This window comes from Pan troglodytes, chromosome 23, assembly GCF_028858775.2.
Source record: "Pan troglodytes isolate AG18354 chromosome 23, NHGRI_mPanTro3-v2.0_pri, whole genome shotgun sequence".
In the NCBI taxonomy this organism is placed as follows: Eukaryota; Metazoa; Chordata; class Mammalia; order Primates; family Hominidae; genus Pan; species Pan troglodytes.
Genome location: NC_086016.1, coordinates 32,272,378 through 32,298,168, shown reverse-complemented (window position 1 = coordinate 32,298,168; position 25,791 = coordinate 32,272,378). Strand labels below are relative to the sequence as shown.

General features: G+C 37.0%; 1 protein-coding gene across 11 annotated transcripts in view; it reads right to left on the bottom strand.

Annotated features, from left to right (window-relative positions):
• HORMAD2 (HORMA domain containing 2) overlaps positions 1-25,791 on the bottom strand; it is a 114,014-nt gene that overhangs the window by 25,611 nt on the left and 62,612 nt on the right. For 4 of the 11 annotated variants that reach the window (XR_010156101.1, XM_063808131.1, XM_063808135.1 and 1 more), the window contains one exon: positions 4,224-4,343. The exons of the other annotated variants lie outside the window; for them this stretch is intronic. Coding sequence is in view for 3 of the 4 variants with exons in the window: in XM_063808131.1 (XP_063664201.1) it covers positions 4,236-4,343 (108 nt within the window). In the remaining variant the exon portion in view is untranslated. The remainder of the gene's footprint in view (positions 1-4,223; positions 4,344-25,791) is intronic. 11 annotated transcript variants of the gene reach the window in all.

Sequence of the window (25,791 nt, the reverse complement as noted above, 5' to 3'; positions counted from 1 at the left end):
ATTATAGAAGAGACTATAAGAATTCTTCGTGGGGCCCTTAAGTTTCTATTTGGGGTTGATCTTTCCTTGGGCACAGCCTATTGGGACTTCAAACTAAACACAGCCAAAGTCAAATTTATTGTTTTTCCTTTGTAACCAATTTTTCCTCATGACTCTACAATTTCTGTAAATCATCATTTCCCAGTCATCAAAGGTGGAAAACAGTCACCTTAGATTCATCCCTCGTCTCCTAATGCCTACACAGTGTTCTTGTAATGAGTAAATGGAATAGCACAGATAGAGCACTTGGTATAACCTCTCATATGTGCAAGTCATTCAGTGACTGACAGTTATCATAATTCCTACTGCCACAGGAATCCCCAACTCCAGGCAAACTGGATATTTGTGGTACACTGAAAAATGAGCCCCCAAAGATGTTCATGTCCTAAATTCTGCAGCCTGTGAATGTGACCTTACATGGCAAAAATATAAAAGAGGGGCGTCTCTACAGATGTAATAAAGGATCTTGAAATGGAGAATTCTTCTTAATTATGCAGGTGGACCCTAAATGTAATCAGATGTATCCTTGTAAGACAGAGGCAATGGGAGATGTGAACACAGACAGAAGAGAAGACAATGTGACAATAGGGTCAGAGACTGCTGTGACCAGGAATGCCAGCAGCTACTAGAAGCTGGACGAGGCAAAGAATAGAACTTCTCTTAGAGCCCCCAGAGGGAGTGTGGCTCTGCTGACATCTTGATTTCAGACCACTCATATTGCTTTTGGACTTCTGGCATCTAGAATTGTGAGAGAATACATTTTTGTTGTTTTAGCCACCAAACTTGTAATTTGTTACAGCAACCAAGGGAGCTAATCCTCCAAACATACCACATTCTTTTCCCTCTTCTCTATTTCCTCTAGATTTAAGAAAACAGAAATCTTCCATTACTTTCTTTCTTTTAAATTTTGAATAATTCCTTCAAGGCCAATTTCTAATAGTACTTCATCCACAAAGCCTCTCTTGCTCCTTTAATTTGACATGAACTTTCTTTCTAATGAATATCCACAATACATTTTTGTAATTGAATGTTTCTGACAACAGAAATATTTGTAAACAAATTGTCTTATACTTGGATTGGATTTTTATTTAGGAATTAATGTGTATTAATTTTATGGCCTTTTGCCTCTCTGCAATGCTTTACACAATGTCTTTTACACAGTAGGTATCAATAATTCTTTGCTACACTACCTCTACTACTTACGAAAGTGTTCAGTTACACATTTACTCATACATTCAAAAGCCGTACTGTCTAATATGATAGCTGTTAGCTACATGTGGCCATTTACATTTAATCAAAATGAAATAAAACTTAAAATTTACTTCCTCAGTTGCATTAGCCACATTTCTGGTGCTCAATAGCCACATGTGGTAAGTGGCTACCTATTTGACATCACAGATACAGAACATTTTTATTATCATGGAAAGTTCTATTGGACAGAGCTATTCTACATGGCAATCTTGAATATTATACAAGTAAATAGAAAATTTCTTAGGGATTATGGTGATAATAGGAATATAGATACTAGAAATAATGTTTCCTCAAAACACAAAGGCATATTATTATAAAAATAAGTTTCCCAAGATTAATTCATCAAATAAATGTAATCTCAATCAAAATTCCAATAATATGTCTGTTGGAACTTGTTAGGCTGATTCTAATAGTCATCTGAAAGAGAAAATATATGGGAAAACCTTAAAAAGAATAATGAAAAAGAAGAATAATGAGGGGAATAATAATAATAAAGAGAATAAAAAAAGAAGAAGAATGAAGAATAAAGAAAAAGAAGAACAATAATAAAAATAAAGGGAATAAACAAAAAGAAGAAGAATGAGGGGAAACAGTTACCCTACCAGATATCAAAAGCTACTATAAAATTAAGGTAATTAAAAATTATATCACAAGAGTAGATATATGGATCAGTGAAATAGAAGAGAAAAATCTAAAAACAAACCTATGCTATGGTTTATGAAAAAGGTGGCATTTCAATTACCAGGGAATGGGCAGACTATTCAGGTGGTACCAATAAAATGGGAAAAAGTTATCATACTGGGGGAAATATCCCAGCTAACTTAAGGAAACAAATATGTAAACCCAAACTACAAATCTATTAAAACAAAATATAGAAAAAAATTATTTATAACTTTAGCATTGGGAAGACCCTCTTAAGCAACATATAAAATGTATAAAATGATGAGACCATGGAAAGACATCTGCATTCATAGATTGAAAGACAATATGGTTAAGATATCAATACTACCCAAAGCAATCTACAGACTCAACACAACCTTTCTCAAAATCCCAATAAAATTTTTTGCAGAGATAGAAAAACCCATTCTAAAATTTATATGGGATCTCAAGGATCTCCAAATGACCAAAACAATCTTGAATAAGAAAAACAAAGTTGGAGGTCTCACATTTCCTGATTTCAAAGCTTACTACAAACCTACAGTAATCAAAACAGTGTGGTACTGGCATAAAGACAGGCATATAGACCAATGGAGTAGAGTAAAGAGCCCAGAAATAAACCCTCATGTATATGGTCAAATGATTTTCAATGAGGAAAGATAGTCTTTTCAACAAACGCTGTTAAGAAAATGGAATATCCATATGCAAAAGAATGAAGCTGGACCTTTATCTTAGATCATACACAAAAGTTAACTCAGAAAGGATCAAAGACCTAAACCTAAGAGCCAAAACAAGAAAACATAGGGAAAATCATCATAACATTGGAATTAACAAGGATTTCTTAGATATGACACAAAAAACAAAGGCAAAAGAAAAAATAGGTAAATTTGACTTCAAAATTTAAAACTTTTGTGCATCAAAGGATGCTATTATCAAGAAGGCAACCCATGGAATGAGAGAAAATATTTGCAAATCATTTATCTAATAATGGGTTAATGTCCAAAATGTATGAAGCATTCCTACAACTCAACAACAACAAAACAACCTGATTTTAGTGGGTATGGTGGCTCACACTTGTAATCCCAGCTACTCAGGAGGCTGAGGCAGGAGGATCGCCTGAGCCCAGGAGTTTGGGACCAGCCTGGGCAACATAGTGAGACGCTGTCTCTTAAAATACAAACCAGCAAAAAAACAAACAAAATCCTGAGTTTAAGATGGGCAAAGGACTTGAAGAGACATTTCTCTAAATAAGATATGCAATTAGCCAATAAGCACATGAAAAGATGCTCAATATCACTATCATCAGAGATGCAAATTAAAGCCACAAAGATATATCACTTCATACTCATTATAATAGTTATTATTAAAAAATAAAACAGAAAATAACAAGCTGGGGATGATGTGAAGAAACTGGAACCCTTGTGCATTGCTGGTAGAAATGTTAAATGGTGCAGCTGCTATGGAAAATAGTAGGGCAGTTCTTCAAAAAATTAAAAATAGAATTACCATATTATCCAGCAATTCCACTGCTGAGTACATATCCAAAAGGACTGAAAGCAGGAACTTGAACAAATATTTGTACACTCATGTTCATAGCAGCGTTATTCACAATAGCCAAAAGGTAGAAGCAACCCACCTGTCCATCAATAGATGAATGGATAAACAAAACATGGTATATACATACAATGGAATATTATTCAGCTTTAAAAGGAAAGATATTCTGATACATGCTCAAACATGGATGAACCTTGAGGACATTATGCTAAGTGAAATAAGCCAGTCAAAAAAGAACAAATATTATATAATTCCACTTGCGTAAGGTATATAGAGTAGTCAAATTAATAGAGACAGAAAATAGAATGATGATTGCCAGGGACTATGGGGAGAGGGAGATGAGGAGTTATTGTTTAATGGGTATAGAGTTTCAGTTTGGGAAGATGAAGAAACTTCTGGAAATGGATAACGGTGACAGTTGCACAACAATGTGAATACACTTAATGCCACTGAACTGTATCCTTAAAAATTGTTAAAATGGCAAATTATATATTATGTATATTTTACCACAATAACAAACCAACACACACACACAAAAAAAAAAAAAAAAAAAAGTCAGCACATGGCCGGGCGTGGTGGTTCATGCCTGTAATCCCAGAACTTTGGGAGGCTGAGGCAGGTGGATTACTTGAGCCCAGTGGTTTGAGAACAGCCTGGGCAACATGGAGAAACTTCATCTCTACAAAAAATACAAAAAATTAGCTGGGCGTGGTGGTACATGCCTGTAATCCCAGCTACTCAGAAGGCTGATGTGGCAGAAGATTGCTTGTGCCCAGGAGGCAGAGGTTGAGGTGAGCCAAGATTGTGCCACTGCACTGTGGCCTGGGCAACAGAGTGAGACCCTGTCTCAAAAAAAACAAAAAAAGAAAAGAAAATCAGCACATGATTTATAAAAATGACAAAACCATAAAAAATAAGCATCTTTTCTGAGGTAATACAATCTTTGAACAGGACTATATCCAGATAATCAAAAACTTCAAATATCTTCTGCCCCCCTAGGTGTCTATCCTAGAGAAATGCTCCCATATATGCACAAAGAGTCATGTTCAAGGACATTCCTGAAGCAATGTTCCTAAGAAAAAGTAAAAACTTAAATGTTCATCAATATAAAAAACTTGAAATAAACCTAGAACACTTTAATACTAAGGATTACTATGCCACAGTTAAAAAGAATGAGGTTCATTTAAGTATACTAATAGGGAAAAATCTGTAAGACATATGTTAAGTGAAAAAAGTAAGTTTAAAAAAAGGACAATATTATTGCATTTGTGATTTTAAGATGTCCACAAATCGCCAGGTGTGGTGGCTCACGCCTGTAATCCCAACACTTTGGGAGGCTGAGGTGGGTGGATCACCTGAGGTCAGGAGTTCAAGACCAGCCTGGCCAACAAGGTAAAACCCTGTCTCTACAAAAATACCAAAATTAGCCAGGCATGATGGTGGGTGCCTGTAATCCCAGCTACTCTAGAGGCTGAGGCAGGAGAATTGCTTGAACCTGGGAGGCAGAGGTTGCAGTGAGCCGAGATTGCGCCACTGCACTCCAGCCTGGGCGACAGAGCAAGACTCTGTCTCAAAAAAAAAAAAAAAAAAAAAAGATGTCCACAAATCAAATGTTTGCATGTATATACCTATATACAGTACTGTCTAATAGAAATAGAATGCAAGACACAATTACACACCAAATAATTTTAAATTTGAACCATATTTTAAAAAGTAAGAAGAAACGATGAAATTAAAATTTAACATTTAATTTAACCCAATATATTAAAAACTATCATTTTAATATGTGAATATTAAAATGATGGAGATATTTTACGTTCTTTTTTTGTAGTACGTCCTCACAATCCAGCGTATATTTTATACCTACATTTCAATTCAAACTAGCCACATTTCAAGTACTCAATAGCCACATGTGGCTAGTGGCTGCTGTATTAAACAACATATCGTGTGTGTGTGTGTGTGTGTGTGTGTGTGTGTATTTTGAGACAGGGTCTCACTCTGTCACCTAGGCTGGGGTGCAGTGGTGCCATCCATGGCTTACTGCAACCTTGACCTCCCCATCTCAGGTAATCCTCCCACCTCAGCCTCCTGAGTACCTGGGACTACAGGCACACATCACCACGCCCAGCTAATTTTTGTATTTTTGGTAGAGACAGGTTTTCACCATGTTGCCCACGCTGGTCTCAAACTGCTGGGCTAAAGTTATCGGCCCACCCCAGCCTCCCAAAGCGCTGGGACTACAGATGTGAGCCACCATGCCCACCCTGTGTGTGCATTTTAAATGCAAAGGAAAAGGCATGGAATATCCTTATAGGCAGTTTTTGAACTATCTATGAGAATGTATTCATGTGTAAATTGTATTAAATATAATTAAACTTAAATTAAAAATATGAAGTTTCATATCAGTGTGTTTATTAATTGTTTAAATTGTGTTTTCTATTACTTGACACGGTTATAATAATCAACATTTTTATTACTTTAATCTCTTTTATCCCCTTTATTTCAAAGTGATAAAAAGTGTTAGTGTAAAAATCTTTTTATTTGCAATCTTGCTTTATTTGCAAAGGTAAAAAAGAACATTTAAAAAAATAATGTTTATTAGGCTTTTAAAAATTATAAAATATTCTAAAATATTATTAAATACTTTTCAATAGAAAAATGTCACTTTCTTACTTTCAAATGCCTGAGTAAATAATTATGAATTCCGTGGTAGTTAAAGGTGGATACATTAAATACGTAAACACGCTCAAGCACATACTTGAAGTAATTATAAAAATGAAAAAGTTGTTTCTTGGTTTGTGGCATGAATAGAGGAAATTTACAGGCAATGACATGATGGTGTCATTAGATGTACTAAAGTTTGACATACATTTGCTGATTCTTCAAAAAAGAGATGAACAGATAATAGATACAGAATTGGAAATGCAATACCCTGCTTCTCACAGACTTGCTATGTAGGTCATTTGCTTGAACATGAGCCTCTATAAGTGCTTTAGCAGGTGTTGAGAGGAACGTAGCATAACTGTAAGTACAGAAATGACTATAGAGATAGGTCCTATAAAATATCAGAAAAAGACCATTTTGGTATGAAAATTGTCTAAGATGGAAGATCTCTATTGGTGCAATATCTAAACCTCAGGTCATAACTGCCTACTCTTGCTGGCAGGAAGGAGAGACCAAAGTAGATAACACTTAGGAACTCTGGCCTCCCCAGTAAAGTTCCTCCACACAAGGCAGAGGCAGAGTTGCAAGATACAGTCACTAAGAAGTCAGATTTTCACTTTAAATTGGCCCTAAATTCAATTGAAGAGAAATAGAAAACCCCTAAAGTGAAGTAGTTGAGTGTTCAGAGTGAGGATAAGTTTTATATAAGGAGCACGCACCTAAACTTAATTTTCATATTATTTATGCAGGAAATGATGAAACATTTTCAAAATTTCTAACACAAAATGAGAATAATCATACCTCTCCTCTTCCTGATCTAGCTTTGAAAAAATATATTCAAACACTTTGTTGTAATTAACAGAATTTTCTACAGCATCAATTTAGTTCAACTATAGTTATTTAATTGCTTCCATTTTTGTTAGTTTTATGTATCTATTTCAATAGCTAATACATTTACATAATATGCAATTCAAAAGGTAATATAAAGGTATATAGTGAAACTTTCCCTGCTATCCCAGAACCATTCAAGTCCCCTTCTAAAAGACAACCACTGTTACTAGTTTCTTTTACATCCTTGCAAAAACCATCTGTACTGTTGTCATTTCAAAATCAACTGCATCACTAAAAACTTAAAACTGGAATAAAATTCATGATATCACCCTCTTCAAGTTGTTTCATTAAATCTGGGCCAGGCCTGGCCACAGTAAGAGTAAATGAGGAAATGGAGGGTTGTGACCAAGTAACAGAACTAACTGCAGGGCCACTCTTGGTCTTTTACGGAGGTGAGCTTTCTTCCCATTCCTCCAGTTATTCTCCCCATCTAGAGAATACATATTTTCCTCCTGACTAAAGAAAATGAAAGAAAACCAAAGAATGGAAAGGTAAAAGAGGAGGGTCAGACAAGCAGAAGATTCAAGGCACCATGCTAAGTGCTATGGTGGTGATAAGGGCAGGGCACAGTGGCAGCAGGACAGCAGGGATGGGCAGTAGAGTTCAAGGTAGTAAGGAACACAGATATGTAAACAACAAACTCTAACTAACATCCAACACAGGTAGGATGAAGTCAGGGCTAAATAAAGGTACAAGCAGTAGGCTGTAAGAATGTGGATGGAAAAGAAGAATGGAGAGAGGGACTTCATGAATTAGCCCTGGGCTGGCTGAGCATGTCTGACAAGCTTCTTTTCAGAGTGCACACATTTTCCCTGACTCATGAAAACTTAGAGCTGGGAGAATGCCAGAGCAGTGTGCTGAAGCTCAGTCAGTAAGGAAGTCTTTTGGAAACAACATGGAGAGGAAAAAACTAAGGACCTTGCATATACACAAAAAAATAGGAAAAATAATAAAAGCCCTCCTGCAGCTCACAACTGGTCTTCAGTAGTGAATCAGAAAAAAAAATGAGCATTTTCAAAAGCTTTACTATTTACTTAAAACCAGGGCTGCCAGGCATTGCTCAACCCCAGGGGTGTCATTCACATTTCTGTCTGTGTTTTAGGTATCCCTGGAATTATGCAGTACACAATCAGCACAGTCATGCATGGCAACCCTGATAGGGCAAACATTCGATTTTTGACTAACACTTTTTAAATTTCCCTATCACTAAGTTTTTACCTGAAATACAGGGTATCCCTTTTGGCTAATATTTCCTATGAAAGATAAACCAAACATTTGGAATATACAAATATGTTTTCTTAAAAACTCAAGGTTGTTGAGTATAAACTGCAGCAAAGCTATTACAGAATATGGCTAGATTATATACCTAAAGCATGACATAATATACATATTTTCCAACCTATAAAGATTTTCCATGATGTGGTAGGGCTTCTCAGTTTCAAATTAAGCACTATTTACTTAGAAATGTAGGGCTAGTTCGAATCTAGCTGGGCCAGAGAGCAGAGTGAAACAGTATTATGGCAGGGCATATGGTACATTTTTATTCTGAGGGCTTTCAAAATTCAATGATTAAGAGTTGAAACTCTCCGCCTTATTTTAGGAGAACTTTTCTAATTTTTCCGCATTGTCTCTCATTTCACTGGCATCATTCTAATTCAGTGAAGCTACAGATGTCCACCAATTTGAAAAACATGACAGTAGTTCATATAAAAGAATTTTAAAATGAGATGTGAAATTGATTTTTTGTGACTAAAGTTTTACCACTACAGGGGCAGGCGCAGTGGCTCATGCCTGTAATACCAGAACTTTTGGAGGCCGAGGTGTGCAGATTGCTTGAGCTCAGGAGTTTGAGATCAACCTGGGCAACATGGTGAAACCCCATCTCTATCAAAAATACAAAAATCAGCCAAGAGTGGTGGCGTGCGCTTGTGGTTCCAGCTCCTTGGAAGCCTGGGGTGGGAGGATCGCGGGAGCCCAGGAAGTCAAAGCTGCAGTGAGCTGTGGATCATGTCACTGCATTCTAGCCTGGGTGACAGAGCAAGACCCTGGAAAGAAAGAAAGAAAGAGAAAGAGAGAAGGGGAGGGGGAAAGAGATAGAGAGAGACAGGAAGGGAGGAAGGGAGGGAGGGAGGGAGGGACGGAGGGAGGGAGGGAAGGAAGGAAGGAAGGAAGGAGAAGGGGAAGGGGAGGGGAGGGGAGGGAGGAAGGAAGGAAGGAAAAGGAAAAGGAGAGAAAGAAAAAGAAAGAAGGAAAGAAAGAAAAAAGAAAAGAAAGAAAGAAAGGAAAGAAAGAGTGAGCGAGCTATACCACTACAGTTCATAATTCCTGGTTTTAATAATCCTGATTAGGAAGGGTCTAACCAAGTGAAATCAAGAAATATTTGTCATCCTTAGATATGGCTGTGTTTTATTCTCTTCCTTATGCTTTGTATAGTTGTTGATTATGTAGGAACCAAACTTTTAAGTTTTTTTTTTTTTTTTTTTTTTTTTTTACTTTGTGGATATGAAGCTAACTCCTGGTGATTTTTAGAAGTTACCCACATTTTCCTCTTTTGTGGAAATATTTACACTGGGGATTTCCACTGAGAGAATTGAGGGAGCTCTTTTATTTTTATTTTTATTGGATATAACAACTGAGGCCATATTTCTATTAATGCCTCTGTTTTTTTCTTTGCCCTACTCTAGGAGAGTGTTTATACACTTAAGAATTAAATCTAACAGGTTCACATGGAATATTACATATGTGTTAATATATGTAAAACAAGATCATATATTTGAAAATGTTTGGTATAATATCTGGTACATGTTAATAATTCAACACAAATTGGTTGTATTTAGTTGGACATTACCTAATTTTGGTGAAAATGTGATTGCTATAAATGAAATGTGCTCTAAGCTGGCATGGTGAATTTTTTTAAAAAATCTGATTTCTTTTAGGTTATGAGAAGTATAAGGGATCTCTGAGTGACAAGTGAAATTACATATTCAATACCGAAGTCTTTCACTTCAAATCTCAGTTACAAACTTCTAGTGTTCCCATAAATGCAACAGTGGAAGAGAAACATGCTTGAACATGCTTGACTTACAATGAAGAAGAAAAAGTGGATCATAGAAGCTAGAGACACTGAAAACTGAAATGCATACAAGCCAAGACATCCTCTTAAATCCCACCCAAGAAGCAATGAATAGCTTGAAAAAGTATTCGTCTGACTTTTTTTATGGTATAGTGCATAGACTAAGAACCAGGGGGCTGGGTTCCATCACCAACTTGCGAGTTTCCATCACTGTTGAAAAAAAAAAAAAAAAAAAAAAAAGGGAGGGGGATAATATTTGCCATGTACCAAACAGGGATGCTTTGAGGATTAGTGACATAATGTCTGTAAAGAGGCTGGAGTTCCTTGGAAAAAAGACACTACATAAATATAAAGTAGTATTAATATTTAGGCTTAGTCCACAATGTGAGACCTGGTTTCTTTGGCTCATGAGGTCATCAGCAGTTTTGTAAAATGTGCTCAAACACCCACAGAGGAGCTTTGTTAGTCTCCTTGTAAGTGGACTGTAAAGCTAATCTGACCCACCTGGTTGGAGAAGTCACAGAGGCTGTTTTCCCTTTCATGGTCTCCAAGAGGATACAGATGGAGAGTGCTGACTCCTAAAGGAGTGAGATGTGGCCAAGAGAGCACTTCAACAGCATCTACAGCTTCCAAGGAATGTAGTGGGAGTTTGGGTATATTTTGGCTTAGAATTAAACAAAAGTCCAATAATAACATATCTTAATTTAGAAAAAAGGCTAAATTTGCCTCTCAGACAATTTAGAGTAACAGTAGGAATGAAAAAGCTACTTCTTGGAATGGTTAGTTTATATCTTGAAGAGGTTTGGAGGCAAACTTGAATATTTTTGTCCGGGGAAAGTTGTAGTCTGCAGGAGTTTAGTCTCTTTGATGACAACGCCCTGACTCTTCGTCAGTGCTTTTATTGCTGTGAAAAGATTATCAAGGACAATCTTGCAGAGGTTTTAGTTCTAAAGTTTCAAGGGACAATCAATTCAATGTAGACATTGCCTTGCAAAATCTTGTGGTATGACTGAATGACAGTAATGTTATTGTGACTAAATATTTTCATTTCTCAGTTTTAAAAGATACAATTAATTTTGATCCAAGGGCCTCAGGAATCAGAAACTACCCTGTTCAAAATGTAAGGTTCATGAACTTATTAATCATTGGCACTTAACAGTGATTCTGAGACTGTGTCCATAATACCAAAGCATTTGAACAAAAGATTAAAAAATGTGAAGGAATCTTTCTTTTTTTATCTGGTTGTTTTGTTTCTACATTCATTTAGGTTAGGTGTTCTTTCAAAAATGATTTGGCTCTTGGTCCACTGATTGCTACAGTATTTAAGGCAGACGAATACTAATAATATATGCTTTTTTAGGTCAAAGGGAACAGAAATGTTACAGCCTTCTCAACTCATAGTGAAAGCTACACTAGGTAGGAAGCATTTTCTAAATAAAATATGGTCTTACTTCTTCCTTTTCCCAATTCTTGAGAAACAGCTCAATCCCAAAGCCAATGTCAGGTGGGGCAGAGCAAGCTAAGCATCCGTATCAGAGCCTGTGCAGTGTGAGGAGGGCAACCATGTGGAGGACGAGCATGGCTTGGGGAGTCAGTGCCAAATGGAGTAACGAGGGCATCACAAGTGTGGGTGACCCACAGTGGGAATGCCAGAGTTGGAGCCTGAGCAGGGTAAGCAGGGTCATCTACATGGGGAAAAGGCCCAAGGCAGAGTGTCAAAGCTTGAGCAGGGTGAGGAGGCAGTCTGGGGAGTAGAGTCAAGAGTCCTAGAGGTGTGATATGGGTGTCTATATGTGTACAAGGAAGGTGGCAAAGATGGGAGTTTGGTTACATTTAAGGGAACTGATCAAATAAATTAATAAGCTAATGATAATGGCAGCCAGTTCTCTCACTGATGGGGAAAAATTACAAATATAGAAAGTGATAAAGCTAGAATGAATTCTACAGCATTGGATTGGCATTGATGGTATAGGTGTGAAATCATGGGTTTTCATACAGATACATAAATATAGATGTGTGTGTGTGTGTGTGTGTGTTGTGTACATACATATATTCTCTAGTTCTGTCCACTGAGAGAAACCACATTGTGGCTATTAGAAGGAACCACTGAAAAACCAGGGATCCTTGAAGAAATGGCTGATTCCAGGACTGGAACAGGGAAAACACAAGACGAGTCTGGAACAGCTTGTAACAGGATGTAAGGAAGTGCTTAATTAGAGGGACATGTCAAAGAATACAAGAGCCAACTTGAAGAGGCTCCCACTGGCAAAATCTTAGAGAATATGAGCATCAAAATAAATAATGATAGTAACAGATAAAATAAAGACCCATGAGTCCATACTGATATAAACAAGTGAATAAATGGGAAGTTTGATGAGGATCAGGATAACTTACATAGTTGCTAAGTACTTTTCTATAAACTACTTATTAATTACAAAGGGGAAAATAACTTTACAGTGGAGAAGGCTGGCAGACAACACCTTAATCAAGTGACCAAATAAAACATAATTGAAATGGGACAAATCAAAATCATATGCCACCTGAAGGAAGTAAAGATTACTCAGCACCACTTCTGTGATATTCCTTCTTTCTTTCTTTCTTTTTTTTTTTTTAAAAAAAAGCAAGGTCTCACTTTGTCACCCAGGCTGGAGTGTAGTGGTGTGAACATAGCTCTCACTGCAACCTTAAAACTGTTGGGTTCCAGTGATCCTCTTGCCTCAGCCTCTGGAGTAACTAGGACTACAGACACGCGCCACCACACCCAGCTAACTTTTTAAAAAGTTTTAGGAGATGCAGGTCTTGCTGTGTGACCCGGGCTGGTCTTGAACTCCTGGCCTCAGGTGATCCTTCTGCCTCAGTTTCCCAAAGTGCTGGGATAACAAGCATAATCCACCATGCCCAGCCCTATGTTATTCTTTAAAAAGATGCATACCCTGAATCTAATCTTGAGGAAACATCAGACAAATGCAAATTGAAGGACATTCTAAAAAATAAGTGGCCTGTTCTATTAAAACATGTCAAGGTCATGAAAGTCAAGGAAGGACTGAGGACCTGTTCCAAGCTAAGGGAAGCTAAAGAAATTTAACTAAATACAACACATGATTCTAACCTGGATCCTTTTGCCATAATGGATATTACTGGGACAACTGGAAAAACTTGAAAGGAATCTGAAGGTTAGATGACAGTAATGAATCAAAGCTGATTTCTCAGTTTTGATGGTTATATTGTGAATATATAGGAGAATATCCTTGCCTATAGGAATTACATAGTACAGTATACAGGAGTGATAAAGCAAATGGCTTAGAAAATAAAACATGATTTGTGTGTACTTGCAGGTTTTCTGTAAGCTTGAGATTATTTCAAAATAAAAATAAACTTATACAAAAATGTAGATTTTAGAAATAAGTTTTTCCTGTTAATACAATACATATTTTAGTGACAAATATTGTGGAAACTGAAAACACTTATTCTTTTCTAACCTATCTAGTGACTATTCTGAAATGTGTCCATGTGTAAGTGAGGTGTCAAAAAGCTTAGCTTTTTGTAGAAACAGTAAGAAGGCCGGAGAAAATAGAGATGAGGAAGTAAGGGGAAATTGAAAGAAGGTAAGGTCAGAGCCTTGGGCTAGAGCAGATCAGGTATGGCCTTAAAAGCCATAAACAGTGAAGTGACATGAATAGATTGACATCTTTAAAGATGCTTTGGTGAAATAAACTGTGCAAGGGCAAAAATGAAAGCAAGGAGACCACTGGAGAGGTACTGTTTGCTTGGGCCAGAGTGGTAGCAGTGAGATAGTGAGAAGTGGCCAGATTTGAAATATATTTTGAATGGAAAGCTCACTAGACTCACTGATGGACTGGATATAGGTTTTGAGGGAGAAGAACTAAAGATGGCTTTTAGGTTTGAAGCAACTAAGTAAATGATAGTGTCGTTTACTGAGATGGGAAAGACTGAGAAAGTGACTAATGATAGGAAAGTGATAAGAATTATGGCTTGAATAGTAAAGTGGTGGTGATAAAAGCTTGATTAAAGTGGGTTAAAGAGAACAGAAAGCAGGGAATTGGACACAGGAAGCATAGACAATTCTCTTGCAAAATGGATATGATTTGGGCCAATGGAAAGAAAGGCATTCTGGACAAGAGAAAATACACTTGTTAAGATATGGGGGAAGAAATGAATTTGGCCAGTTCTTGTGACAGTGAGAAAACTGACCTAACTCAAGGAAGGGGAAGATGTTGGGTAATAAGACAGATAAGGTGGAGCCAGGCTACAAGCAGCCCGAAAGCCAAGAAAAGGTGTTTAGACTTGATGCTGGAAATAAGACTCATGAGATATTTTTGATTAGGGAAGCGATAGAATAAAAGTTATATTTAAATAACAGTAGATGGCAGTGGTATCTAGGATCCAGGAGGCTGTGGGAGAGCCTCAAGGCTGTGGTAGTAATTCAGATAGGAGAGGATGAAGGTCTGGACTTGAGTTTTGGCAGTAAGAACAGGCTGGAAAGGGAAGGCTTAGGGGAATTCTGATATTTGACTAAATGAGGATAATGCAGGAGAATGATTTCAAGATTCTGAACTTAAGACACTGAGATAAAGGTGGTGCTGAGAGGGGGGGAAACTGGGTAGAGAAACTTGTTCTATGTGTGGAAAAGGGAAGGCAGTGGTGAATAAAAAGACGAGCATACTGGATTTGACATGACAGTGTTAACTCAAAGTACAAATGCCCGAAAGAAGGTTAAAGATATAGAACTGGAGCTCTTGGGGATGATCAGGGCTCAAGATAACACATATGGAAGTCGACAGCATACACGTGATGTTTGAAACCCTGAGAATGGATGAATCTTCCAAAGGAAAGCACATAGAGCTGGAAGAGCATATGATCAAAGATTTTGGGGGATGTTTGGGGATGCCCACAATTAGAGGTGGAAGAAAGAACAAAAGCAAAAGAGGGAAGTGGATGGAAAAAAGATGAGAACAGATGGAAAAAGAATGAGAAGTATATCATAGAAATAAGAAGGACTGTTTTAAAATGAGTATATCATCAATATAAAAAAGATCAAGGTCGGGTGTGATGGTTCACACTTGTAATCCCAACACTTTGAGAGGGTGAGGTGGGAGGATTGCTTGAGCCCAGGAGTTCAAGACCAGCCTGGGCAACATAACAAGGCCTAGTCTCTACAAAAATTTTTAAACATAATTAGTCATGCGTGGTGGTACACAAATGTAGTCCCAGCTTCTTGGGAGGCTGAGTCAGGAGGACTGCTTGGGCCCAGGAGTCGAAGTCCAGCCTAAGCAATAAAGCAAGATGCTATTTCTACAAAAAATCATTAGCCAGGCATGGTGGCACAAACCTGGGTTCCAGCTACTTGGGAGGCTGGGGCAAGAGGATTGTTTGAGCCCAGGAGTTCCAAGCTGCAGTGAGCTATGATTGTACCACTGCACTCCAGCCTGGGCAACAGAGCGAGACTGTCTCTAAAAAATAAAATAAAATAAAAATAGACCAAGAAGAATGAAAAAGGAACGGAGACTCTAAGTTCTATTAATTAGGAAGTCATTGTTTATTTTGAAGAGAGTAGTTGGGGAAGTGAAGGTGGGGGAAGAAGCCAGCTTTCTGCATGGAAAAACTGGTAAGGGGGGTACAGCAAATAGAAAGCATCTTGTGAGAAATTTGGTAAGGAAAGGAAGCAAACAGGTAACTAGAAGCATCATCAGGATTATCTGAAGGCTTTTTTTTCTACCTAATGTTTAGACCAGCTTCATTCAAATTTTTCTCCTTTCTTACTCTGAGACTTTCAAAGTCTTACTTTTGAACAAAGTCAAGATAATGACACAAAGCATCCAAAACCAAGTGGAAGAATTTGATCTCTCTGTGTGTTCTTATCAATTCCTATGAAAGTATCTACGTCATCTTTCAAACTATCTTTTATTAATATTTTTTTTTCCTAAACTGAGACTAGTGATGTTCTGGCAGCCTCTAAAAAGATATAATATGAGTAAGAAATTTTAAAACATGCAAATATTTTCAGATAATGTCATTTATTATCTCCAATGGTCTTCAACACAGCTGAGGGGTTTATTTCCAAGTGGAGGACTATGAGCTAATATTCCTTACTGAGGCCATTTATACTTAAATTCTTCAAATATAGTTTTATAGTATTTTTATAGTATTAGGAAGTATTTTTCATGTTGAAATTCTTAAGCAATACTTTACCAATTCTCAGAAATCCTGTATGAATTAAAGTAGTATTATATTTATACTTCAGACCAAAATGTTTAAAGAAAACTGCATTGCTTGTCCTATAAACTAACTCTTGACATATTTATGTTTTTATAAATATGTTTACCGACTTCTGGATAAAGATGGTAGATTGACACACACATTTATTTTGTTTCCTCCAAAAACCCCTCTAGAATGACAGGAAAAGACATTTCTTTAAAAGGCAGAAATGCAAACAAACAAACAAACAAACAGAAAGAAAGAACAAGCGAAAAGACAGTGACAATGAAATTTTGGAAGCCAGGAAGCAGATGCAAGATAAATAACTAAAATAGCAGACCCAAGAAACCTAAACCAGCAGTGGACCAAACCGAGGACCAGTCAAATGCACGTCATTCTAAATAATTTCCAGCATCAGATACTTTTGGAAGAGGAGATAGAGAGGGTAGGTAGAGGAGCTAAAATAAGAAAGACCAACTGAAAGACATTTATGAAACAGTTGGAATCTTCAGATTCCCTCCCCAATTTTGCAGGGCCAAACAGTTGTTCCTCTTCCACCCTAGGATAAAATCAGAGGTTTATTCTCTATAGAGGGTAATAGAAAGTCTTTGGATAATGGAATACAAAGTGCAGTTGAGGCAGGATTATGGTACTGGAATCAAGGAATTAAGTGAAAGCATGTATACTGAATGCCTGAATGCAGAGACCCTCAGTCCTCTATCTCTATTTGGGCCCCAAAACACTGTTGGCTAGCCTGCATGCTGGGGAAACTGATCAAGAGGAAAGATTTTAAAATACAGATTTTGGGACTTCTCCCAAAGGCTTGTCCAGGTCTTCTATTAAAATAATGAAGGCCACAATCAGCAAGCCTCATCCACAAGCTCAGAGATTCATAGTTCCCCCACTCTTTAATGTGAGCAGACAACCAAGGTCTGCCAGTCATCTGAGGACTTCTAAGGAGAGAGAGGTAGAGGAGGTGGGTGGGGGAAGAGGAGGAAACAATAAACAAAAGAAACAAACACAGACACACAGAGAGAAAGACTCTATATAGAGATAATTAATATCCTCTGACATAAGAGACAATTCTGTAACCATGAGCAAGAACAGGATGCCATAAAAAGGGAAGTTCAGAGAACAACAACAAGCGCTTGGAAATGAAAACACAATAGCACAAATGAAAAACCAATAGAAGAGTAGGACTATGTCAAGGAGTTCTCCCCAAGAACACAACAAAGGCATAAACATATGGAAAATTGGAGGGAAAAATATTTTTTAAAAAATCGAATACCTGAACAGGGAATCCAGTATCTAAATATTGGTGGGCCCAGAAAGAAAGAACAGAGAAATCTGATGGTACATAATTTTCATCAAGGAAATAATTGAAGAAAGTTTCCCAGAACTGAAGGAGCACCTGAGTTACCAGATTAAAAGACACTGAGTGCCTACCGCAAAAAAAAAGGATAAAAATAGACCTACATCAAGGGACACCATTATGAAATTTCAGAACCCTGAGGAAAAAGCAAATAATACACAAAGACTGAGAATCAGAATGGCTTGGAAATTCTCAACAGCAACACTGAAAGCTAGAAGAAAGAGGAGCAATGCCTCAAAAATTATCATGAAAAATAATTGTCTTCTTAGATTTAATTTCCAGTGAGATTCTTAATCTCATATAAGAATAGATGGATGATATTTTTAGGGCATGAAATATCTCAAAACCTTATCTCCCATGCAGTCCTCTCTAAGGAAGTTACCAAAGGATGTGCTCCACCAAAATGAGGGAGGAAACCAAGAATAGGAAACAAGAAATTTAACACAGGGGAGGGGCAAAGAATTCCCTGGAAGTTGGCGAAAGGAAATTCCAGGATGAGAGCCCAATACCAGGCAGAGAGAGCAAACATCCAGATTTGGTCAAAGGTGAAAAGCTCCAGAGAAATTTCTCAGTGAAGACAAAATTGTTGTTTCTGAATATTTGAGAGGCAATCTAGACCAGTATTGTCCATTAGAACTTTCTGTGATGATGGGAATGTTCTATATCTGTGCTGTCCAATATAGTAGCCACTAGCTAGAACACTTGAAATGTTTATTAGTGTGACTGAGGAACTGAACTTATTGTTTTATTTAGTCAAAATTAATTTAAATTTAAATTCTAGTAGCCATGTGGTTAGTGGCTACCATTTTGGGCAGTGCAGATAATCAGCATAAAGTTTGGAATTGATTTAGGAATAAGTAAAGAGAAAACTGAGCCAATGAAAAACAATTATTAGCTGTAAGGAAAACAAAAATTTGTACAAGAAAGGAAAAGCAATCATGGCTTATGACAACTCAACTCTGTATAAAATTATGTAGTTATAATAACATAAGCATCAGTTACTGACTTAACCCAAATTATATTATACACTGAAAAGTTGTTAGATGTCTTATTTTATTTTTTCCTTCACATAGCAAAATAGTACAAATATTTTCTCTGGGTCAATTATTTTGTCTAATTTTTTTTTTTTTCAAGACGGAGTCTCGCTCTGTCACCCAGGCTGGAGTGCAGTGGCACTATCTCAGCTCACTGCAAGCTCTGCCTCAGTCTCCCAAGTAGCTGGGACTACAGGCACCCGTCACCACGCCCGGCTAACTTTTTTGTATTTTTAGTAGAGACGGGGTTTCACCGTGTTAGCCAGGATGGTCTTGATCTCCTGACCTCGTGATCTGCCCGTCTCGGCCTCCCAAAGTGCTGGGATTACAGGTGTGAGCCACCGTGCCTGGCCCCTGTCTAATATGTTTTTAAGGAATACACAGTGCTTCATTTTATTGTTCTTCCAAAATTTACTGAACTAATACTTCACTGAGGAACATGTAGGTTGTTTCCAATTTGAGACAATTATCAATAGGACTTTGCTGATTAACACTATGGATCACTGCTTTTTAAAATTCAACTGTAATAAGGCAAACTTTACATGAAATAGAATGTACAAAATGCACCTATTTTTGGATGTTTTCTTTGCATTTTGATAAATGTATATATCCTTGAAACAACCACCACAATCAAGATATAAAACATCTCATCACCCTAAAAAAGTTCCTCTATGCCTCTTTGCACTAAATTCCACCCCCACACCAGGCAAACACTTATTTGTTTCCACTCATTATAAAGTTAGTTTGCTTCCTCCAGAATTTCATGTAAATGAAATTATACGGTATTTAGTCTTTTGCATCTAAGTTTTTTTCTTTTTCTTTCCCTTTCTTTTCACAGGTGTTGATGTGTCTGAATTTTTTGACTTTTAAATATTCATTAACAGTTTTGCATGTATCATTTGTTTGTTCTTTTTTATTGCTAGTAATAATTCACTGTACAAAGATACCACAATTTGCTGATCCTTTCACCTATTGATGGACACGCGAGTTAATTCCAGTTTGGAACTATTATGAATAAAGCTGCTATGAACATTAATGTACAGGTCTTTTTGTGACTGTACATATTTATTTCCCTTGGATAAATACCTAGGAGTGAAAATTTCTGCATCATATAGTAAGTATATGTTTATAGGAATTTGATAAAATATTTTCCAATGCACTGGTCTTGAACTACTGGACTCAAGTAATCCTTCCACCTGGGCCTCCCAAAGTGCTGGAATTACAGATGTGAGCCACCACGCCCAGCCCATTAATACATATTTTCCTGTGATATGTCTTCAAATTCTTGATATTTTTAAAAATGGAGTTGTCTTATTATTATGTTGTAGATTTTTTTAAATGTAGTCTAAATACAAGTTCTTTGTCAGATATAGGTATTAAGAATATTTTTTCCCAGTTTTTGGCTTGCCTTTTCATTTTCTTAATAATGTCTTTGGGAGAGAAGTTTTTTAATTATGATGAAGTCCTGCTTATCAGTATTTTTTTCTTTTATGGTTAGTACTTTTAGGGAACCGCCTAAGAAGTTTTTCCTGAAAGTTTTATCCCATGTTTCCGTCCAGAAGTTTTATAATTTTAGCTCTTATGTGTAGGTCTTTAATCTATTTATAGTCAATCTTGTGTACAATGTGAGGTAAGGATTGAGGTTCATTTTTTTTTTCTATATGACTATCCAGTTGTTCCAGTACTACTAGTTAAAAAAAACCCCACCTTTTACCTTGATACCTTTATAAAAAATTATTGACTACATACGTGTGGGTCTACTTCTGAACTCTCCATTCTGTTCCACTGATCTATATGTCTATCCTTAGCACAATGTCTTGAAATCTGATAAAGTTCTCCTTGTTCTGTTTCAAAAATTTTATGACTTTTCTAGTTTCATTCCATTTCCACTTAAATTTTAGAATCAACTTGTCAATTTCTACAAAAAAAAAGGCTGTAAAGTTTTGATTGGGATTGCATTGAACGTATAGATCAATTTGGGGAAAATTAACATCTTACTTGAGTCTTCCAATCCATGAATATGGTACATATCTGCATTTATTTAAGTCTTCGTTAATTTCTCTCAGCAACATTTTGTAGTTTTCATTGTACACATCTTGGCATATGTCTTATTAATTTAGCCCTAAGTATTTCATAAATTTTTATAGTATTGTAAATGGTATTTAGAAATTTCATTTCCAGTTTTTCATTGATAATATAGAGAAATACAATAAATTTCTATGTATTAATCTGTGACCTTGATAAATTCATGTATTATATATTAGTTCTGGTGGTGTCTTTCTTGTAGATTTCTTAGGATTTTCTATTATACAGTCATGTCATTCTCAAAAAAGTTTAAGTTTTACTTCTTCCTTTCCAATCTATATACCTTTATTTCTTATTCCTACCTTAATTAGCTGGTGGGACCTCTAGTATGATGTTGACTATAAGTGGTAAGAGTCTTATTCCCTGTCTTAGGTGCAAAGTGTTTAATCTTTCACCATTAAGTATAATGTCACCTTTAGGTTCTTTGTAAATGTCTTTTATAAAGTCAAGGAAGTTCCTTTATACTCCTTGTTTTCCTGAAGTTTTCATTTTTTCTTTTCTTTTCTTTTTTTGAGACAGAGTCTTGCTCTGTCACCAGGCTGGAGTGCAGTGGCATGATCTCGGCTCACTGCAACCTCTGCCTCCTGGGTTCAAGTGATTCCCCGGCCTCAGCCTCCCAAGCAGCTGGGACTACAGGCACGCGCCCCCAGGCATGGCTAATTTTTTTTTTTCTATTTTAGCAGAGATGGGGTTTCACCATGTTGGACAGGATGGTCTCAATCTCCTGACCTTGTGATCCACTGGCCTCAGCCTCCCCAAGTGTTAGGATTACAGGCGTGAGCCACTGCGCCTGGCCAAAGCTTTCATATTTTCAAGTCACAAATGGATGTTGAATTTTGTTGAATACTTTTTTTCTGCTTCTATAGAGATGATCATGTGGTTCTTCTCCTTCATTCTGTAACATGGGGAATTACATGGACTAATTTTCACTTTTTAAACCAACCATGCATTCCTGGGATAAACCACATTAGTCATGACACATTATCCTTTCCATATATTGCTGGATTCAATTTTCTACTATTTTGTTAAGGACATTTGCAGCCATAGTCATGAGAGATATTGTGGTCCATAGTTTTGTTTTCTTGGAGTGTCTTCAGTTTTAGTATCAGGGTAATTCTGGCCTCATAAAATGAGTTGTGAAGCCTTCTCCTCTATATTCTTAAAGAATTTGTTCAAAATTAGTATTATTTCTTCCTTGATTATTTGATATAATTCATCAGTTTGTAACATTTACAGACATTATCATTTAAAATCCCACCAAATTTCTGGAATTTCAATTACACACAGCTTAGACTGTTTGATGTTGTCACATAAGTCACTGAGGCCCTATTCTTTTCATTTTGTTTTTTCATTATGTTTCAATTTGAATGACTTCTATATTCTACTTCAAGTTCACTGACCTATTTTTTTATAGCTTCTAATCTGCTGTTAAACCCATCCAGTGATATTTTAAAATTTCAGATATGGTATTTTTCAGCTCTAGGGTCTATTTGGACCTTTTCGAAAACTCCTTCCATTTTTCTCTTCATTATATTGATGTTTTCCTTTAAATATTTGAGCATATTTATAATAGCTTTTCCCCTTTTATTTTATTGAGGTATAATTTACATGCAGTAAAATTGTTCTTTATAGTGTACAGTTCTGTGAATTTTGACAAATGTATACACAACCAGTTTCATCAGCCCCAAAATTCCTCCATGTCCCTTTGTAGTTAAACCTCACACTCAGCCCTGGCAACTACTGATTTTTTTCTGTGCCTATAGTTTTGCCTTTGCCAGAATATTGTGTAAGAGATCAATTTCCCACATGTCAGTGTGAGGAGCTCCACAGACCAGCTCTCCAGCAAAACTGCTAAAAACTATTTTTAAAAATTGAAGTCTCTATTATACCTAAAGGCATACAGTAATTGAAGAAGCCTCCGTTCAAGAATATCTTCTAAAATTTGCCAAGAACAACAAAAGTTGGTGGTATTTGAACCAAGACCATTTCCTCCACCCTCCCAGCTCAGTTACATTCCACTCCATTCCATTATAGATTGGGATAGCCAAGAACACAAGCCTCCCTCTCTCCCAAGCTCCCAATCTGAGGGCTATCTTCATGGGAGGAAAAGAACGTTAGTATTTTTCTTCTTGCCTCCAGCTATTGCTAAATTCTATGTTGAGTATGGCCATGAGGTGGGGGCTCATGGTGAGATGGAAGTTTTGTGTAGGATACAGTACCACTATACTTCCAGCCTCACTGGTGAAATGGAAGTTCTGCCTAGGGTACAGTACCACCGAGAATGCTGAGGTCTCAATCACCCTTGCCCTGGCTTGTAAGGTCGTGGTTCTATGCTGGGAGAGGCAAGCTGAGAAGATCTGAGTCTACTGTCCCCCCTCCACTCGGCCATCAGCTCCTAAAGCTGCGTGTCACTCAGAGATAAGCACACCATTGTCCCCGTACCTAGCTCCAGAGCTGTGGCTCAGATATTTTTCCAAGGGGAGAAGCAGTGCATAAAATAGCTCCTAATCTCTTTCCAAAGACAGTGACTTTATTGCAACAGAGCATGGAGAAGTTCAAGGATAAGGACATGCTCAAATACAATGGAGGTTGTATCAAAGGGCAATTGGAAGGAGATTGGTAGATTCATTACAGGTATTTGCTAAACTGTAGGCTGGCCAGTTTTCAGGAGAGAATCAGGAAATAGATAACTGAGAGAAGTCCTCCTGTGGTCAGAACAAATTTCAAACACTGGAACCTCAGTAACTATCCCTTTAAAGAAGTCCAAATTTGATTTGATTAAACTGTAGAGTAATATATGCCTGGGACACTGATGAAAATAATGGAGCAATCACCAGCAATTAGTTGTGTTTAATAACTGGGCAGGGAAGAATTGGCCAAAGAAAGCCCAGATGAAACCGCTGTATTAGGCTGTTCTTGTGTTGGTACAAAGAAATATCTGAGGCTTGGTAATTTATAAGAAAAGAGGTTTAATTGGCTCATGGTTCTGTAGGCTGTACAGAAAGCATAGCACTGGCATCAGCTTCTGGTGAGGGCCTCAGAAAGTTTACAATCATGGCAGAAGGCAAAGAGGGACCAGGTGTCTCACATGGCAAGAGTGGGAGCAACAGAGAGCACAGAGGTGCCACACACTTTTAAACAACCAGATCTTGCAAGAACTCACCATTACAAGGACAGCACAAAGCCATGAGGGATCCGCACCCATGACCCAAACACCTCCCATCAGGCCCCACCTCCAGTTACATTTCAACATGAGGATTGGGCAGGACAAATATCCAAGGCATATCAACCATCATTATCCCAGGGTGACTGTGGGGCATACCTAAGGCTGCACTTCTGAGTAAGAAAAAGATCCACAAATAGACATATCATAGTAAAAGTGCTGAAAACCAAAGACATGGAGAAAATCTTAAAAACAACAAGAGAAAAATGACTCATTGCTAACAAAGGAACCCCTATAACGAAAACAGCTGATCTCTCTGCAGGAACAATGGGGGCCAGTGAGGTAGTGAGACAACATATTCAAAGTGCTCAAAGAAAAAAAAAAACTGTCAGCCAAGAATTCTTTATTCAGCAAAGATATCTTTAAAAAACAAAGGTAAGATAAAAACACTCCCAGATAAACAAAAACTGAGAGAATTTTGCTAGCAGATTCATCTTACAGGAAATACTAAAGAAAATTATTCAGGCTGAAAATTATCACACACAATAATTCAAACCGACTTGAGAAAACAAAGAGCATCAGTAAAGGTGCTCCTATAATGCAATTATAAAAGGCAATGTAAATGCACATTTTTCTCCTTTCTTCTCTTAAATGAACTAAATTTTATATAGTAAGTTGTGTAAAATAATATGCATATGGTATATTGTTTGATGTAAAACTTCAACAAATGTAGTATATTTGCCAATAATAGCACAAAGAAGCTGAGTAGGAGAAAAGCTGTTTGGGCAAGGAGATAGCTACAGATGATAAAGTACCAATTAAACAATAATTGTTGATCTTGTACCATTAATAGATGTAATACATAAAAAAAATACCAAAAAGGGACAAAAGAGACTACATAAGGGTAACATTGCCATGTCTCACTGGAATTAAGCTAGCATAAACCTGAAACTGATTCTGATAAGTTAGGATGTGCATGATAAGCCCTAGTGCAACTACTAAAGAAATTCAAAAAAATAGTGAAAAAAATTAAAGAAATTAAAATGCTTCATTCACTCAGTGCAAGGAAAACAAGTCAAGGAGGAATAGAGGTACAATAAACACATATAAAACACATAGAAATAAAAAGTAAAATGACTGTCATAAACCAAATATATCAATAGTAACATTAAACATGAATGGATTAAGCAAACCCATCAAAAGGCAGAGGTTGTAACTGGAGATAATAAGGGGCATTTGGGGATAATAAAAGGATCAACCTGTCAATAAAATAAAATAAATATAAATATATGCACCTAATGTTAGAACACAAAAAATATGAAGAAAAACTGATCAAGGAAGAAACAGACAATTCAACAGTAATAGCGTCAGACTTCAATACCCGAACTTCAGTAATGAATAGGACAATTAGGCAGAATATCTGAACAACAGTCTAAACTAACTAGACCTAACAGATATATATATAGAACACTATACCCAGTAACAGCAGAATATACAGTCTTCTCAAGTGCACATGGAATATTCTCCAGCATAAACCATATATTTACTTTTTTTTTAGTCAAGGAGACAGGGTCTCACTCTGCTGCTCAGGCTGGAGTGCAGTGGAGTGATCACAACTCACTACAACCTTTACCTCCCAGGCTCCAGCAATTCTCCCAGCTCAGCCTTTCAAGTAGGTAGGACCACAGGCACATGCCACCATGCCTGGCTGGTTTTTGTTTGTTGGTTGGTTGGTTGGTTTTTTGTTGTTTTTTTGTAGAGACTGGGTCTCACTATGTTGCTCAGGCTAGTC